Source organism: Caenorhabditis remanei, chromosome IV (assembly GCF_010183535.1).
Source record: "Caenorhabditis remanei strain PX506 chromosome IV, whole genome shotgun sequence".
Classification (NCBI taxonomy): Eukaryota; Metazoa; Nematoda; class Chromadorea; order Rhabditida; family Rhabditidae; genus Caenorhabditis; species Caenorhabditis remanei.
In genome coordinates, this window is record NC_071331.1 from 8,713,112 (window position 1) to 8,732,010 (window position 18,899).

At 34.0% G+C, this 18,899-nt stretch overlaps 1 protein-coding gene across 1 annotated transcript; it reads right to left on the bottom strand.

The window, feature by feature from the left end:
* Positions 1-1,434: 1,434 nt before the first annotated feature.
* Positions 1,435-3,143, bottom strand: GCK72_012969 (uncharacterized protein; the record flags this gene model as incomplete). The annotated part of the gene is made up of 6 exons (XM_053729541.1): positions 1,435-1,578; positions 2,057-2,145; positions 2,464-2,667; positions 2,747-2,834; positions 2,920-2,982; positions 3,036-3,143. 6 exons carry the CDS (start codon positions 3,141-3,143, stop codon positions 1,435-1,437), a joined length of 696 nt encoding a protein of 231 aa, XP_053584313.1.
* Between the last annotated feature and the right edge of the window lie 15,756 nt (positions 3,144-18,899).

Consider the following 18,899-nt stretch of genomic DNA (forward strand, 5'->3'; position numbering starts at 1 on the left):
GTGCCCATCCTGTGCCCATCCATCCTCACCAAGCGCCCAACCTGTGCCCACATCCACCAAGTATTTCCTATCTCTCAACCTGTGGCCCAACCTGTGCCCAACTTGCGCCCACTGGGCCATGTGGCCCTTTTTGTGGGCACTGTGCCCTATTCACGGGCCACATGGCCCAATCGGTCGTTTCGTTGCCCAACCCTTGCCCAAAAATACCTGAGAGGGTGACTAACAATGTTTATATTGCATTCAATATATACAAATGACTAATGTTTGACACCACACAAACCGCCAGGTGGTCCATGCTATTGTATTACTTTTGACTTCAAAGGAGGGCAGGGGACCGATTTCTTTTGAGACATTATTAGAATCCATGAAAGAATTGGTAGTACAATTTGACTCAATTCAAGAAACTATTCGGAACCAGATTTTTATTATAAAGTTGATTAATCTTTTCCGAAAAAACTTCTAAACACTGTCTAATATTCTTGAAACATAATTTTAAAAACTTATTGAAACAGTAAACAATTTTATTTTTCAGGTCGGAAAAGATCTACTTGCAGCTGGTGACTTAAAATGCTTATATCTCAGTTCAGTGAAGCGTTCAGCAGAATTCGAATTTTTAAATGTTTTGTTGGACCAAAGACATAATCAGTGTTTCAGATATTCGTCATCACTTTGACAAGAACATGAAACAGTTAGTATGACAGAAAGTGTTCGATGATTTTATTTTTTGTAACTGTCCTAATTTCTGGCCAAAACAGTACTAGCCTGTTTCAGTAAGAAAAAATATATAGATTGATTCAAAATATAACAGTGACACTTCTCAATTTCAAGCCTGTAAAAACAATTAGTATACTACAAAATCCTAATTCTATGTTGGAAATATATAACCTACGCCTTTTAGAGCTGTCTTACTTTTTTCTACTGCTTGACGACATTTCAAACTTTATGTGTTTCACTCGTCCCATGTTTTCAAGATCTTATTTTATAAGTTAGTACGTTTGTCGATTCTAGCGTGGTTGTACGGAATGACATTTTTCGATTTCCGGAATACAGAACCGGAATAAAAATTTTCAAAATCCGGATTCCAGATACTGGGCAACTCTATTTCCATTTAATCCAATACTAATTCTTCCAATGAATCCAACCACTTCCGATATTTTCAGAGTAGAAAAAGCGCATCGCTGTCATAAATCGGGTGACAGTGGAGGAGAATAATAATAATGAAATGGATGGACAAGTGGAGAATCAAGAACAAGAGCAAGTCTCCAATATTTAATTGTGATTTAATTACTTATTTAATTACCTTTGCTCAAAATGCCACAATTTCCCTAATTCAGTTGCCATTATTTCCTTTTTCTATGCATTTGTATCAATATAAAACACAATTTTTCATGTGGAACCCGTAAAACTGAAAATAAAATCACCGAATAGAGAATTCTAGAAAATCATAATGAGTGAGAGAACAAATGAGATGAGAGGTATCAGAGAAGCAGACGCTTTTGGTGCTTCTGTTGGACGCATCGGACGTTTTTCGATTCGATTCGTATTGATTTTGGGAGTGAATCCGTTGGGGTGGTCGAACTGGAAATATGCATTTTCAACGTTTTAATATCGTTTTTAATATATTTGTGTTTCAAGATTACAGCAAGTTTTCTTTACCAAAATTTATAAATTGGAGCAGTTGTCGTTTTAAGTTTTTTCCCTAATTCTGAGCTTCCTCAAGCAATTTCAGCGGGTCTTCCTGTTCATCAATTTTCATTAAACCTTAACGTTATAAAATCTGTCCAAGTACTCGAGAACGGTTTTTGAAATTTCGCGCTTCAAGATTATAGAAAATGCGCTCCTCCAAAATTTTAAAAGTTCATAATTTGCAAAAATTTTTTATTCTGCCGTAAAAAATTTTAAAGGATAGTCCCATATTCACCTGTCTGTTGCATTTTTCAGTTTCTGTGGACCGCAGATGCAAAAAAACTAAAAATTTACTGTTTTGGTCAATTTTTGAATTTGTTTCCCACTTTAATCCTAGTTGCTCTTCCAGTAAACGTATTAAGCAACTCACGTTATTTCCAAAAGTGATTGGATTGAATGTCTCCTCGGAAGTGATTGGGAATGAGTGGGAATCTCGGTTCAATTCATGTGCATTTACCTCTGAAATTTAAAGTTTTGCATTCTTTCGACTTTTTAAAAGATTGATTGGATCAATAACTAATCCCCAGTTTCAACAACTCTATTTATCACATTATTGAAACATATTTCACATTAACATACTAATGCTCATGTTATCAATAGAATATCTTTGGTTTACTTTTTTTTCCGAAATTGAACATAAAATATGTAAATAAAAACCATTTTTCTGAAAAATTTCAGCCAGTGAATTCAAAGAAAGGCGCGACAAAACCGTGCCGCAATGAAGCCAATCAAGCCCCTGATTGTGAGATATTATTGAAGAATATCTACTTCTCTTACCATCAGGTTGAGCGGATCCAGTCGCTGCCATCACATAAAATGGGGTATTCAGATTCCAAATGAGTCCATTCTTATTATCAATTTGTGGCATTATCTGTTGAGTGAACTCGCAAACGAGTCTTGTGTCAACCACTTCTCCAGCCAAATCACTGAATAGTGTGTCGTGTTCATCGTCGTTCAGGAACACGCGGTCGTTTGATTTTCCTGGAAATAATTGTTACTGGTTCATTAGTATCATATCAGTTTGTAAATACAGTAAAACCTACTACCATTAAAAAGTTACCTTTATTATAAGAAACATAAACTTCCGGTTCGTATCCAACGAATTCACCCATGTTGCTGATAACACACTCGCTGACTGAATCGTTTCCCTGAAATTAGAAATAGTTCAAAAGTTCAAACATTTTAACTGATTTGACCATACTTGTTGCTCAACTACTAATTCAAAAGACTCACCATTGCCTTATCATGAGAGAATGCAACAGCGACGTATTGTTGTTGAACAGGTGGAATGATAGTCTGCAAAAAAGAAAACACAAATAAACAAGTCAAGGTCAAAAATGGATACATACGGCTGCGACCATCTGAACTTTCATCTGATTTTGTCCGATTACTTGGACTGTTACTCCGATTGTACAGTCTAAATTGGGGTTACATCCTCTCGGGCGGAACATACACATCTTTATCGTGCCACAGCCGGTGCTATAAAATTTTTTTTAAGAATGGCAAAATCATTTTTAGATAAATATATTGTGTTTCATTTAGTAAGTGAAACACGAATATTTTTGTGTTGTTGTTGCTGTGTTTTCTGGTAGTTAATTGAGTTGTAAAGTACAATCCTAATAGAAAGTTTCAGCAAACAACATTGTCGTTCCGATTCGTCAGAGGATTCATCTATACAACAAAAAATGAAATTTCTACTGTTTCAGTATTTCCTGATTACTCTATGCAAAACGCCATAATCCTGATGTTTTTCTATTAAGAGACGTCCTAATTCAGCTAGATCATGTATAGACTATTACAATCTAGTTTTAATCCTGGAAAGCTATGTAGACTCCCTAACAATTGTTCTTGTTTCGGAGACTGTATTTGGTTATTTTTTTTTTCGAAATAATTCCCCGATAAACTACAAAAATTAGAGTAACTGCAACAGTGATTTGCTATTTCAACTAGTTGTTTAGTTCATTCATTGCGATCCATGTTTGATTATGCAATCGCAAGAAGAACACACAGTGCTTTCTGATTTATAATTAGAAAGAAATTGGTTAGAACTGTCAAAACGACGATAATGCCTAGAAGACGATAATGCCTAGACGAAACTGAAACAATTTTCAACTTTCTAATTTTTCTTAACCCCAGACTTTTATTTCCAACTCATCAAAAACAACTTACGTATCAATATGAATCGCATCATTAACTGCTACTAAAACCAGAAGAAGATGAATCAGGACAAATGACCCCATTTGAAAATAAACTCTGAAAAAAACCACTTTGTGGATTCAAACGTTATAAGAGATAACAAAACCAAAGACTGACGAGAAATAAGAGACCAAAGTGGGAGAAGAAACAACTACAGGAGGAAAAAGGAACTGACCATTTCTCTCTTTCTTCTTCTAAGTCGGGCGGTTCGGATGACTGAGTGGGTGATAAATTGATGGCTATTAGGAAATAGAGGAATTAGGGGAGAAGAGAGAGAAAGGGGGGAGTAGAGAAAAAGAAAATTATAGGGAATAGGAGAATGAGGAAGTTGGAATTACAGATTGATTTGGAATTAAATGGAATGAAATGGAAGTGAGTCATTTTTTGGCGTTAGCTGTTTCTAAATCTAAAAATGTTGATAGTTAAATTCTATAAATTCTCAGATTCGCAGCTTTTAATATTGACCTGAATCTTGTAATAACAACTATCATACTTGCATTGTCTAAAAAAAGTTTCAAGAAACCGTGAATTTTTTCGATACAAAAAAAGTTGAAACTAGCGAATACAGTTTCGGAGTGATTAAATTGCCCAGTTAATTATTTGTCAGTTGTACAAGCACCCAAGTCGTTCAGATTCTTAAAACCAATTTATATGAAATTATGGTCCTACAAGAAGAGTAGCGCAGGCATAATTTTAAAAATAAATTTGACGGTTTCTCCGATGACTTAACTCTAATAACATTTGAGAACGGAACTGAAATGGCCAAATCAAAAATTTTAATTTCGAATGCTTAACATTTCAAAATTTATCAAACGAACTTAACATTAAACTTGGAACAGCAAACAGTTTTGAAATAAAAAACCGAGAAATGTAAGTTTCGTGAAAACACTTTTGACATAATTTATGAAAAATCTGAGTAGCATGTTGGGCCAACGTTTTGAATTTTTACCTTTTCATGGAATTGTTATTTGCGTACACAATTACTGTACTATTAGTGTTTCTAACTCGAAATCGACAGATGTGATAGCGTTATTGCGATTATACAAAACATTAACAGTAAATCAAAATAATGAAAGAGCACAAATACTGTGTAGTTTATCTATATGTATCATGGAATTAATTGTTGTTCTACTAATCAAAGTACCGACGAAAAGACAAAGGAGTTTCCGAATACATGAAATTTGAAACAGCAATAAATGTTGAGTGACCATCATTAAAAAATCTTAACATTTCAAGTATCACTTAATTTCTCTGACGGTGAAATCATTTGTTGGATTCACAAACTCGGCAAATTTTTAAATTTCCATGATGCATCGTAAAATTATTCACCAAGCACAACGCGGATCATATTAACTACCAGAAACGAGCAGAAAGAGTGTTTGAAAATCGCGATTCACTGACAACCATACTTGTCACGGGCCGGGCCGGGCCGGGTCAGAATCAGGAAAAAAGTCGGCCCGTTTTGAAACATTTTTGGAAACATTTTTGAAAATTTGATGTTTTTTTGGAAATTTTGATGGTTTTTTTTTTGGAAATTTTGATGTTTTTTTTTTGGAAATTTTTTGAAAAAAAAAGTTTTCGAATAAAACTTCAAATTGGGTCGGGCCGGGCCGGGCGCACGGGCCGAGCCTAGCCGGCCCGATTTTCGACAAGTATGCTGACAACAAGCGGAATAACGTCGAAATAGAGGATTGAAATATTATGATCAATTTGTAACAGAAAATATCTGCTGGTAAAACTATTATATGGTTGCTTACATTAACTAGACGAAAAAAGTGAAGCAATAAAAACTTGACCTTGGGAGTATTGCGAGCCCTAAAAAAGCTAAGAGAATGATTGAAACATAAAACAGAAATTTAGATTTAGTTTTAAAAAAATGTTCAGTCAAGAGGAACTAATTCGTGAAAATTCAACTTGATTAGTTTCATTCTAATTAGGCTTTTTGGGAAAGATAGACTTTGGTGCACTAAACTTTCAACAAATTTCAAAACTATAAAAATTAATGAAAACAGAAAATTAGACGAAATGATTCAGGGAAAGACCTAGAATTAGGTATTGCAAGCCGATTTTAAAAATCTGCACATTTTGAAACATTTTCCAGAGCCTCCTGTTTCACAGCATTCACTTTCGTATGTTCAAGGAATTGGAGCTACTTCGTATAATAGAATCAACAAAAATAATGCAAAACGTAGTTTTGAAGAAAAAACAAGATAACTCATGTTCTCGTCATCTAACTGAAACCAGTTATTTTCAGTTTCAAATTTTCCAAAGAATATTACAAATATGAAACGGATGTGAAAACAATATACTATAGAAACAGAAAAGTGAAATATTAAGATCAATTTGTAAAAAGAAATAGCTGCTGGTAAAAACTATGTTTCTTCACGTGAGCTAGACGAGAAAAGTAAAACGTACGAGCGATCAAAATTAATTTTAGAAAAAAAAACTAACTAAGAAAATTATGAGAACGTATTAGCAGCCCACGCCTTCTTACAAATGCGCCCCACCGCAAAGAGAGTATCGGGGGGAGACGCAGAGTTTTTTTTCTAGCGCGAAACAGATTTTCACCATTTTTGATCTATTTTTTCATAATTTTCTCTTGGAAAATGGCAAATTTTGAATTAAAACATGTGAAAATAGATCAAAAATGGTGAAAATCTGTTTCGCGCCAGAAACAAACTCTGCGTCTCTCTCTCCGATACTCTCGTTTGCGGTGGGGCGAAGTTGTAACGAAATTGCTCTGCTAATAAAACATGAATTTTTTCGAAAAAATTCCAAAAATGTAGACAAAAATGTTGTGGAATCACCAGCACAATATGTATTAACAACATTTTCAAAAAGCACTGAAACAGTAATTCATAAGCCGAAGTAATTTCTTTACAAATTTCTCGATAGTGTAAATCAATAAAATTTAATTGAGTGAATCAGAAACTTTTCAGCATGACGTTTACAGCGAATACATTCAAAAATTAGGTAATGAGTCTTTGGACCGTTCAAACCAATCTGCAGATTGCTTGGAATATTTCAATATTAATGTACTATTTTATCTCATCAAGAATTTTTTAACTTATTTCAGTATACAGTTCGCAACAATGGGATATGAAATGTCGGCTGATATCAAAAATCTTAGACTGTGAATATCAGAATTTCTTGCCAACACCTGTTTGAAAAATTATTCACTATTAAAAATTGCAGAATCGGGTCTTTCTTGAAGACAGTATTTTAAAATGTCAGTAAAGCTGGAAATTACTTTTTTAGTCGAATCTTCGCCCAAGTATTTCCAGAAGAACAAGGGGGTTATACAAAAATGTTGAAGCAGCAGAAAAGTAGAAAGAACCGGAATTTCGTAAAGAAACTATCGCGATCAGATCGATAAACTTGAATTCGGTGAAACAGTAATAAATTAGTGGAAGCAGAAGCAGAGGTTTGAAATTTTCTAAAAACTGATTCGAAAATTTTTGATCGAAATGGTCTACTAATAAACTAATAATAATTGGAATTATATAAACGATTATTAAAACTGAACATTTTTAGAAACAGCTAGAACTGAAAGAAGTTCGAGTATTGAACACCGGGGAATTTCGGTTGATGACTTGATTCCATTCAAACAAGTTCTCCATTCTCATATCCAGTGTTAATAAACTATAACCGAGAAACTGTAAGTAAATAACTGTTTCAGCACACAGTTATTCTCGGATGCCACACCTACATTTGATGTAGTTATTATTTAAACTAGCAAACAAAAAATGTGAAACATGCTCGACCCCAAAATCAGTTTTTACTATCACAAACGAAAGATGAAACGAAAGAAATTTGTGAAACGTACGTACCAATATTAGTGTTAATGTTGTAACAGGATCAAAAACTGTTGTTGAGAAACAAATTACTATAATTTTACTAGCTTTAGCTTTATTTTAATGTTTCGTGTCAAATTTATGTATAAATTCCTTTGACTGAAAAACTGATAGCAAAAGCGTCGGCAAAAATTGGATAGCGTTATTCCGGAAGCATGAATTTAGCAGGTGTTTTGCAAAAAGTTGGAAAAATGTACACGCAGTGAAACAGAACATATTCATCCCATTTCTAAACTTTTCTTTGTGAAACTTGCTGCCTTGATTTTTAAAATCTTACTACCTCACAGCATTATTTTTCGGATATTTGAAGAATTAAAAATGTTATATTCAGAGACGTATCAAAGTTGGAGCAATAACTAACTATAGTAAGAAGAATCAAAGTCTCATTAAAATATTACAAATGTGAAACTGTAAAGAAGAATATATTCCAGTTTCAGAGTGGGCATGTCTCTTGTCTTATGATTGATTACTCGATTGTGGACATCATTTTTTACGAAAAATTGTTCTAATTTCGTCTATGTAGAGTTTCAAAGCGACTACCGATATATCAAAAATAGGTGAAACATGTTGAAATCTTGTACGAGAAATGGAATACGAGAATTCCATTGCGTTCCGCCAATTAATCAAATAGAAAAAAAACAACAATAGAAGCCGTTCATGTGTGAAAGTACAATTAGATTCGTTTCTTTCAAATTAGGCTTTTGGGGAGACATTCAGAACACTAAACGGTTAAAAAACCTTCAAACTATAACAATTGGTGAAAACAGAAAATTAAACAAAAGGCAAATACATAGGAGCTGGCATTGCAAGACAATCCAACGATTTCAAAATCTGCACTTTGTGAAACAGCTAGTAGATTTTTAGTACGTTTATGTCTAATTCCCTTGTGAACCTTGTCGCTATGATTTTCGAGAGCCTCCTGTTTCACAACATTCACTTTGCATGTTCACGGAATTGGAGCTACTTTGTTGTTCCCATGGTTAAAAAAATGCAAAACGTATTTTTAAAGAAGAAAACGAAATAACTCATGTTCTCATGATCCATGTATGCGTTCTAATATTGTCAATTTCAAATTCTTCTAAAAAATATTACAAACATGAAACAGTAGTGGAAACAACATACTTGTTTCATAAAATACAATTTTCTTGTCTTAAGATTCCTCGATAGTACAAGTCAGAGCTGTGCGGAAGTGAAATTTTCAAAAAAGGAAGTCGGAAGAAGGAAGAAGGAATTCCGCATAGCTCTGGCACAAGTGACATCTCGAGTAATGAAAATATTGAGTAATGAACTTTGGTAACCGTTTCAGATCTCATATTTTGGAATAGGTTTCTAAGTGACTACTAATGACGTAAAATTTGTGTACAAAAAAAATGGTGAAAGTATTACGAGAACTCTATGACGTTCCTTCAACTAATCAATTAGACAAGAAAAATAGAAACCGATCATATGTGAAAGTCGATAATTTAGTTTTCTAGTTGGTAATTAGGATTTTTGGGAATTGGTGAAAAAAAAACTGTACGGTTTCATTAAAGGAGTTTGTATGATTTGACATTCTTAAAAACCAGTACATATGAGAAACAACGAGCCCAAAAATAATATCAAATGGTCCAGTTCATGGAGCGACTAGCAAGGGATTGTACCTTAAATCTAGTCACCATTTAAGGTTAAAATAAAAAAAGGCGGAGTCTAAGTAATGTACGATATAAGCAGGGTTGCCGCAATTTTAATACAAAAATAGAAGCTAGCAAATATAGTTTATCAGAGGAACATGATGGTCCAACGTTTTGAGATTCTTACCTTTTCATGAAATTGTTATTTACGTACACAAATACTGAGATGCGGTTTTTACATCTTTTTTATCCGAAATCGACATATTTCATTATTGAAAACACAAAACCGAACGGTAAATCAAAATAATGAAACAGCAGTAATACTGTATATTTTCCAAAACTTCTTGTTTCACAACATTCACTTTCGGATGTTCACGATATTGGAGCTACTAGAAGCATCTAAGATACCTCTTGTATTCGATCTAATATTGTCAATTTCAAATTCCTCCAAAAAATATTACAAACATGAAACGGTAGTGGAGACAATATATGTTTCACAAAGTGCAAGTTTCTTGTCTTAAGATTACTCGATAGTAACCTTGACGTCACGAATTTCTGAACTGAAAACAGTCTAAAATTGAGTGACGTATAGATTAATGAACTTTGGTAACCGTTTCAGATGTCTCATATTCTTGGATTGGTTTCTATGTGACTACTAGGGAAACGGAAACATTACGTACACAAGAAAAATGATGAAAGCGTACGAGATGTCCTTCAACTAATCAATTAGAAAAGAAAAATAGAAACCGATCAAGTGTGAAAGTTTGATTCGATTAGTTTTTGTTCCTAGTTTTGTTCCTAGTTGGAGTCATTTTTTGAGGTTAAAGTAAAAAAAGGGGAGGAGTCTACGAAATGTATGATGTAAGTAGAGTGGAAAAGTGATAAGACGGCATAAATTGGAAGAAATGACGGTTGAAGGACGAAGGAAGACGATATATTAAGAATTACTAAGGAAAACTAAAGTAAGAATTATTTTGATTTTCAACGATAATGAATTTAATAATGCATGAGGAATAAAAGCATAAATCATAAGTTTTAGGTTGGTATTTGTCAGAGCCTAGTAACCAATGAACAGTTGCTCAGAATTCACAAAAAAACGTTTGTACGCGATGATAAAATTTCTGTTTCATGAATATATTTTTCGATGGTATCTGGTTTTGCATTAATGTGATTACTGTGTATAAGCTTTTAGTACAAAATGCTATAAAAACTAATGTGTTTTCGAATCACGTAATATCACTCAATAGAAAAGTGTAAACTATTTACGGATGGAGTGAAACAGTAAGTTCGAGTTGAATGCTTTTCTGAACACTATTGATGTTTAGTTTATGAATCCGATCGCAGTAGTGAACAGTAATGAACTACTAGTGAAGAAGACGGCGTGATGAAACATTTCAATTTTTCCAACTTCTATTGGAAATATGGAAAAAAGGAACATCGGTTTTACGAATTTGAGAAGTTTAAGGTAAATATCATCGTTCATCAAATTATAAACTTATATATCTATTAGAGTGTCGTATCGCGAGACGATTCCAGCTGATTCCAGCATATTCTCGCAATCGTCTCGTTTCGTTCTGTCTCGTTTTGTCCAGCATATAGTTCAGCATATTCTCGTTCAGCATAGTTCAGCAAAGTTCAGTTCAGCAAAAGTTCAGTTACAGCATATTCCAGCACGTTTCATTTATTTTTCATTCCCGCATAATTTCATGCTGGACATTGCGAGAATCTCGCGAGACGAACGTGAATTATTTTTCCGTGAGAAGAATAGAAAAATCTATGCTAAATTGTTATTTCCGTGATCTTTCATTGTGAATCAAGTACAGTGTTCTTTCATTTTGAACTTTTTTCCAAGGTCACGGAAAAATAAATGAAACGTGCTGGAATATGCTGTAACTGAACTTTTGCTGAACTGAACTTTGCTGAACTATGCTGAACTTTATGCTGGACAAAACGAGACAGAACGAAACGAGACGATGCTGGATTCAGCTGGAATTCTCGCAAAGTGCTGTAACTGATTCTCGCGAGACGACTAATCTCTAATATCTATTCAAAACCAATATAAAACAGTACATTTTTTCAAATATCACTGTTTCTTGAAGCCGATTACTGCAGATTGTTGTCAGAATTTGTCAGTTATTTTATTTTCTTGAATACAGTTACTTTTTTTAAGAATTCAGTAAATATGTATATAAATTTAATAATTTCTGAAGATGTAAGATGATGGAAACTATGGAACTACGCAAGATATTGGTGTCCCGAATTGGTAATAGTGGAGAAACTGTACTTTTCTAATCAAAAAGACTGGTACATACATACAGTGCGTAACACAAGTATAAGGCCACCCTTGAAATTCAGTCTATGGACTCAACGAAACATTTCTGGTTAAAACTGCTAACGGAATCGAAATCCTCGTCCAAAAATACCCCTAGGAAAAGATTTTTTTGGCATGACCTCCAAAACTAGGACGGTGACGTGGCCAAATGTGAAAAAAGCGCACTTTCAAGCGTAACATAAGTATAAGGCCACCCCCGGAGTTGAGCCAAATATTAAAGTGCTGGCTTGCTGGAACCTGAATTATCTGACAATCAGACAAATAGTGAGACGTCAATCAGTCGGATAACTATCAAACTGAAAAATTTTCAAAATAGTATCAAAAAACGGATTTTTTTATAAACTGACATGTATAAAACTATTACTACATATTAGTTACAAGTAAACTTCATGACGTTCTGAAACGTGCGAAAAAACGTACATTCCATCTCAAATTGTCACTGAATTCAAAATTTTAAGATAGTAAACATATGAAACAGTAAAATCTGCTCAAAGTTCCTGTCAAGAAATGTTAAAATTGTTTCAGACAACAAGTTTCAGTAGATTAGTTGCAGATAATTTAGGTAATATTTAAAAAATACTAAAAATGTTCATTTTGAGTTCAGAAATTGAGTTTTTATTGTTTGTCATTTGCTGCGATGTTTTCGATGACCATTCAATAAAAATTACTCCAACGTTAATGTCTATTGTGAAACAGTTATATATTTGGGGTAATATTGGAAAACATACACAGATATCGAATTCGAAAAACTTCAGTGAAGCGTTACTCATAGAACAAATATTCTTCAAAATTCAGGAAACAACAAGAGTAGATTCTGTTAGAATTGTTCATTTTTCTATTATATATTTACATCAACCCATATCAATAGGGATGTCAATCGATAGCTAACGTCTTCAAAATTTCTTTTTCTTGTCATGCTTCTTTGAAAACAAAAGGAAATCAGATATTTTATGAAGTTCGATATTCTAATTTGTAGGATGAAACTGGACAAATTTCAGGATTGGAATTTTTTTAAATTGAGGTTTTAATAACTACAGTGTCCCTTTTTCGAATCAGCATAGGTATAGAACTTGAGAAAATCAGAGTTCGAACAGGTCGCTGATGAAAACAGTCAGATTCAGAGAAAAAAAGAGAACAATGAAATTTACTGTAGAATACATCACAAGTATTTATATATCTAGAATTTGACTAACATTTGACATCTGGAGTCATCCTGGTAAATTTTCAGTGAGATGTAGGTTTTCCTAAATTTTTTCGCGTCAGATTAGAATTCGAAGTGGAAATTATTCAAATGCATTTGTTGAAACGGGAAAGAAATGATCAGTTGAAAAGTTTTCTTTATCCAATTTTTTTCCATTTTTCAAATCCAATTTCCTGTATTATAAGATGGCAAAGTGAAACCCGGAAACAGATGCGGTGTCATATTTTGCCTATCAACCTTCTATTGAGAACAAGAAACTGATACATCTATCAAAAACTGATTAAGACGCACTCTCTGACTCGTTCGATCACCCGTAGGCACACGAAAAAAGTTGATCATCTCCGATTTGCCTATAATTTTGATCAAAGATAGTATCAAGTGTCCTCAGCAAATTGGGGTACTTTTTGGCCGGGTCCGTCACCTGGGTACCTAGGAAAATCAAAAAATCGATATTTTTCGAAAATTTTTCCTAAAGTAGTTAGGTATGAAATCTCAACGGGAAGTTATTGTAGACACTATTTTAAGCATTTTTTGTGTTTAGAAGAAAATTCCAGCTCAACACCTTCATAGTGAAAATTTTCAAAATATATGAAACCAGTCGGTTCACGTCGCCTAACGGCGACTGAACCTCCTTCTCAACATCACCCTTCTAAGTGTTACAGCGCCTGCGGCGCTTCTCACATGGTTCAAACAATCGGGGTATCAGGATTCTCTTTTTCTTCTAGTTCTATAATTTTTCTTCAATTGTTGGTAGTTTTTATTAGCTGAGCAACCCGTTCTAGAGAGAACAATTAAAACACCCCTACTTTCCCGATAAGATTTCGATAAATTACTTTAGAAGAACAGGAACTTGGTAACTCTAATTTCCCCTCATCAAAAGGCAGGTGATCCTCTAAATATTAAGTTTTAACTTTTAACTGATCGGCGGCGATGCCGCCTCTCTCCTCTGAGTATGGCAAACTAAAACCATGTTTAGAAAAATCCTTATTCTAGAATTTGTTTCTTTTTTGAAGGTAACCGAGCTACGACAAAGTTCATTATTCAGAAATCACCATCTCTTCTTGAGTAGTGTTATTTCATTCTCTATACTCCTAGTCGTTTATTTCATCTAGGAGACATCCAAGTCTCAGAATTAATTGTACTAAATACAGGAAATGTGTTTTTTTTTGCCTTTTACCAAAAGAGAATTTCCTATTCACATCTTCAAAGGATACGTTTAAAATATGCTTTTGAAGTTTTTGACTTATCGGCGGCGATGCCGCCTCCCTCCCCCAAAACCTTTCAATATATTTTTTCATATATGTACACGGAAATCTTCTCTTAGTTTAATTTATCCAAAACGTTCTCCTTCCTAAATTTCGGACTGTTCGGCGGCGATGCCGCCTCTCTTCTCTAGAATACTTCGAAACTAAAACTATTTTACATATTTCTAAATTCAACAGTTGAAGAAGCCCCCTTATTCAGTCTATTTTGATTTCAATCCTCCTCATTCGTACCTGAAAGTGCTTCACGAAAAATTCTTTTAATTCTTAAAAAAAAACACTTTTTGAGTTTTTAAACGATCGGTGGCAATGCTGCATGACTTCCCCAAGAAGCTTTGGACAAAAGGCTTATTGTTAACTACTATCAAGTTTCTGACTCGGTGTTTGTAGGATTGAAATTTTTAAACACCGTCAATGTTGGAACTCATTCATCCATTATGACAGATTTTTTTTCCTTTTGTTCTACAAAATCTCTGCTATAACAAAATATTTCCAACTTTCATATACTGGCTATGTTCTTATCAAAACAAAAAACCAAAAAACATTTCCGACCTGGCGGTAACGAACTCACCACCCGACGCGTGAGAGTCATCTGCGTAGACCGCTACACCAAACACGCGCGGCCGAGGCGCTTTCGAGAATGCAGTGAAGAAACAACCGAGCCAGTAGTATGACACTGATTTGTTGAACGTTCTACCACCCTGTCGGGACACATCTTTCTCAACGCTTTTTACTGTTGAAATCGGTATCGTTTCCAGATGACGTCAAATTTGATATTTTAGAAAAAAGAAAAGTTCGGGCATCATCTAAGCGAAATTTCCTATCTATCCATCCAGGTTTCATTAAAATCGGTCCAGTACGGAGGGAGTTATGACGTGCAACACATAAACGGACACACGGAATCTGTTGAATATTATTAGTAAAGATTTCGGGGTTTTTTTCATAAAATCGTTTTTATCTTGGCCGTGACCAGAGAAGACGGGGTTTTTTATTTGAAAATCGGAATCTACATAAAATTTGGTGTCGGAAACATATTGTCCCTACTTGTAACCCTTTCTCCAAAGGACGGTTTTTTGGGGAAGTATGAGAAAAACTGCCATTTCAATTTTCGAGCTCTTCCGAGAAATCATTTTTGATGTTTCAAAACAATGTTTTTTTAGGTTTTTTTATTCAGTCATGTCATTTTATTTCAATCCCGACCCAGTTTTTGATCTGAACACAAAAAAATCTTCGAAAAAATTGAATTTTTTAAACTTTTGAAATTTTTTCTTGAATTGAATCATTTGAACTGAAAAATTTATCTTCTGACTTCCACAAAAAGGTCAGACAATTGAACATGTTTGAGTCTCATTTTTTAAATTTTTTTTTCGAAAATCTTGCTAAATTACTCAATTTTTGCAGTTTTCTTACTTTTCCTGTCATATTCAACACAATTCTCTGCCAAATAACGGTGCAAGTATGAAGTACCTTTGCATCAACTACCGTAGTTGAACATTTCCCTCAATTTCTTCTAGAAAGGGTAAATTGCAGATGGCCCCATAATGAAAATCAGTTGTTTCATAATCATAAATTATGCTCCAATCATGTTCTTTTAATTTTATAGTGCTATCCTCCATATTTCAGTTCAAATGATTCAATTCAAGAAAAAATTTCAAAAGTTTAAAAAATTCAATTTTTTCGAAGATTTTTTTGTGTTCAGATCAAAAACTGAGTCGGGATTGAAATAAAATGACATGAATGAATAAAAAAACCTAAAAACCATTGTTTTGAAACATCAAAAATGATTTCTCGGAAGAGCTCGAAAATTGAAATGGCAATTTTTCTCATACTTCCCCAAAAAACCGTCCTTTGGAGAAAGGGTTACAAGTAGGGACAATATGTTTCCGACACCAAATTTTATGTAGATTCCGATTTTCAAATAAAAAACCCCGTCTTCTCGGGTCACGGCCAAGATAAAAACGATTTTATGAAAAAAACCCCGAAATTTCATATATTTTGAAAATTTTCACAATGAAGGTGTTGAGCTGGAATTTTCTTCAGAAAAAATGCTTAAAATAGTGTCTACAATAACTTCCCGTTGAGATTTCATACCTAACTACTTTAGGAAAAATTTTCGAAAAATATCGATTTTTTGATTTTCCTAGGTACCCAGGTGACGGACCCGGCCAAAAAGTACCCCAATTTGCTGAGGGCACTTGATACTATCTTTGATCAAAATTATAGGCAAATCGGAGATGATCAACTTTTTTCGTGTGCCTATGGTCAGTTGATCGATGCTCGATCGACTCGGAGAGTGCGTCTTAAACTGATAACTGATACCAACATACTATAAAATATCTTCGAATTTGGAAAAATCATGAAACAGAGAATGAAGAAACTAACGAATGCCATGAGGTCATATTTATTGAAACTACTGACACAAGCAATTTTCTGTTTCAAATCACTAATATTCGTTTGTTGGTTCAAACCATTTTTGCTAAACGTATAATACTCTGACCATTTTTATGCTTACAATCTTGTATCAATCTCAAAAATGACGCAAGAATTGGGTAGTGAAAATAAAATAAAAGCATTAAGAAACTAAACTTCTTTCAAGTTGTTGAATACTTCATTGGGAGGAATACTATAGAAATCACTTCTAAGTATTTCTAAACTGTTATTCATTTTAATGCCCATTCTTAATGCCCGTAGTGAAACAGTTAACTTGAATCTAATACCAAAAACAATCACTTTGCAAGAAATTAGTTTTTTTGACGTCTACAAACAAGCTTCTTCTAATATTCTTCATGTTTCTAGGAACTGATATATGAATCAAACATTTTTTTTTTCAGTCTGTCATAATTCTGAGGTCCAAAAATAGTATGTTCTAATCATTGTTCACAAAGACAGACACGAATCGGAAATTATATCAAGTATGGTACATTGGTTAGATGAATCGGAAAAATGATGCCTTCTTCGTAGTGGAATTAGATGGTATTCCCTTCTTTAATGGTCTAACGTGAAACAGTTGACAATATTTAATCACTTCAAAATTAACATATATTTCATGTTTCGAACAACCTATATGTGTAGTCAACTTTCAAAGTTTTCCATGGATCGGGAGTTGTATTCTAAACTTCTTGTCGCTTTCCCGCTGGAAGTGAGAAATATAGGCTGAAGGATTCTAATCGAAATATTGTTTCGGTTTCAAATAGAAGCTAAGTTTTAATGCCTTGAAAACAATAATGATAATAGAAAAACTTCGTACTCAAATAGTTTTGTTCGAGAAATGAGCAGAAACGCCGATACTGACACCCTACAAGAATCTGTTTTTCTATGGTTCCTGAGAAAAATAGTATATATGCGTTGTTTTACGCTCTGCATTTATTAGAAGCTGTTCTAGAGTTGATTGATTAATTGAATTATATAATTTGGTTTCCTGAAACTGAAAAAGCCCAGGTTTTCATTTTCCGATTTTGGTACACATGTTCATACATATATTAGATGGCATTCCCTTCTTTAATGGTCTAACGTGAAACAGTTGAAAATATTGAATCACTTCAAAATTAACATAGATTTCATGTTTCGAACAACCTATACCTGGAGTCAACTTTCAAAATGTTCAGTAGGCGAACCATCGCTGAACTCTAAATTCTATGAGACTTCCCGGAAGTGAGAAATATGCATAAACGGAACCCTTTTTATCAAAGAATTGTTTCGGTTTCAAATAGAAATTGAGTTTTGATGACTTGAAAACAATAATAATAAAGAGATACTATAAAAAATTCGTACTCAAATAGTTTTGTTTGATAAATGAGCAGAAACGCCGATACTGACACCCTACAGCAATCAGTTTTTCTATGATGAAAAATAGAAAATAGGCGCTGTTTTACGTTTTGCATTTATCAGAAACTATTCTACTACCGATTACTGAATGATTTATAGTTTTATTGGTTTGCTGAAACTGAAAAGCACGGGTTTTCATTGTCTTTTCGTTGTGAGCCCAATTTTATCAGGATAAACTGATAAGTTAGTTTGAACAAGACAGGTGAATACAGGAGACAGTTAACCGATTTCGGTATGCATTATCATGCATACAGTCTACTAGAGTAACCTTCTTTAGTGAAAAACTAGCAGCACTTACTGCGTCTTATGGAAATAATAATAGGAAATAATTAAGACATACTAATAAATTTCAAAACTGAAATCTCAATGAAACGTTGTCAATGAAACTGACAAGGGATGTTATCTTCTTCCTACTAATGGAATAGTTCTGTGTGTGTGTCCGTCCAACACTTCTCCCTGAATAACTTTTTTCTCTCTGGACCGTTTCAAAAGATGTTCGGGGTATACCCATGAACCTCCGAGCGCTTCATTTTTTTGGACCCCAGGTACCAGATTACTGTAGGATTACTGTAGCTACCGTAACCCAAAAAAATGAAAAAGGGTTCCAAACAGAACAACGGAAGACCAGACTGGGGTGGTAACAACTTTGACCCCTCAGTGTGACACCCAAAAAAAAATAGGGCCGGTTACTGTAGGATTACGGTAGTTACAGAGTTTTGAACATTTACAGTTGAACCTGAATATGTTGGAAGGTTCAAATCCCCACTGATCGAGTATGGTGGTAAATTTGTTAACTCTATAGTCCCGTACTTTTTCTTAAGAGACTTTGCAGATTTTCCACTGCCATACCCCTGAAAGGGTACTGTAGCTACAGTAACCCAAAAATCGGAAAAGCAGGTTAAAACTGAAAATATGGGTCATACTTTGGTAGAG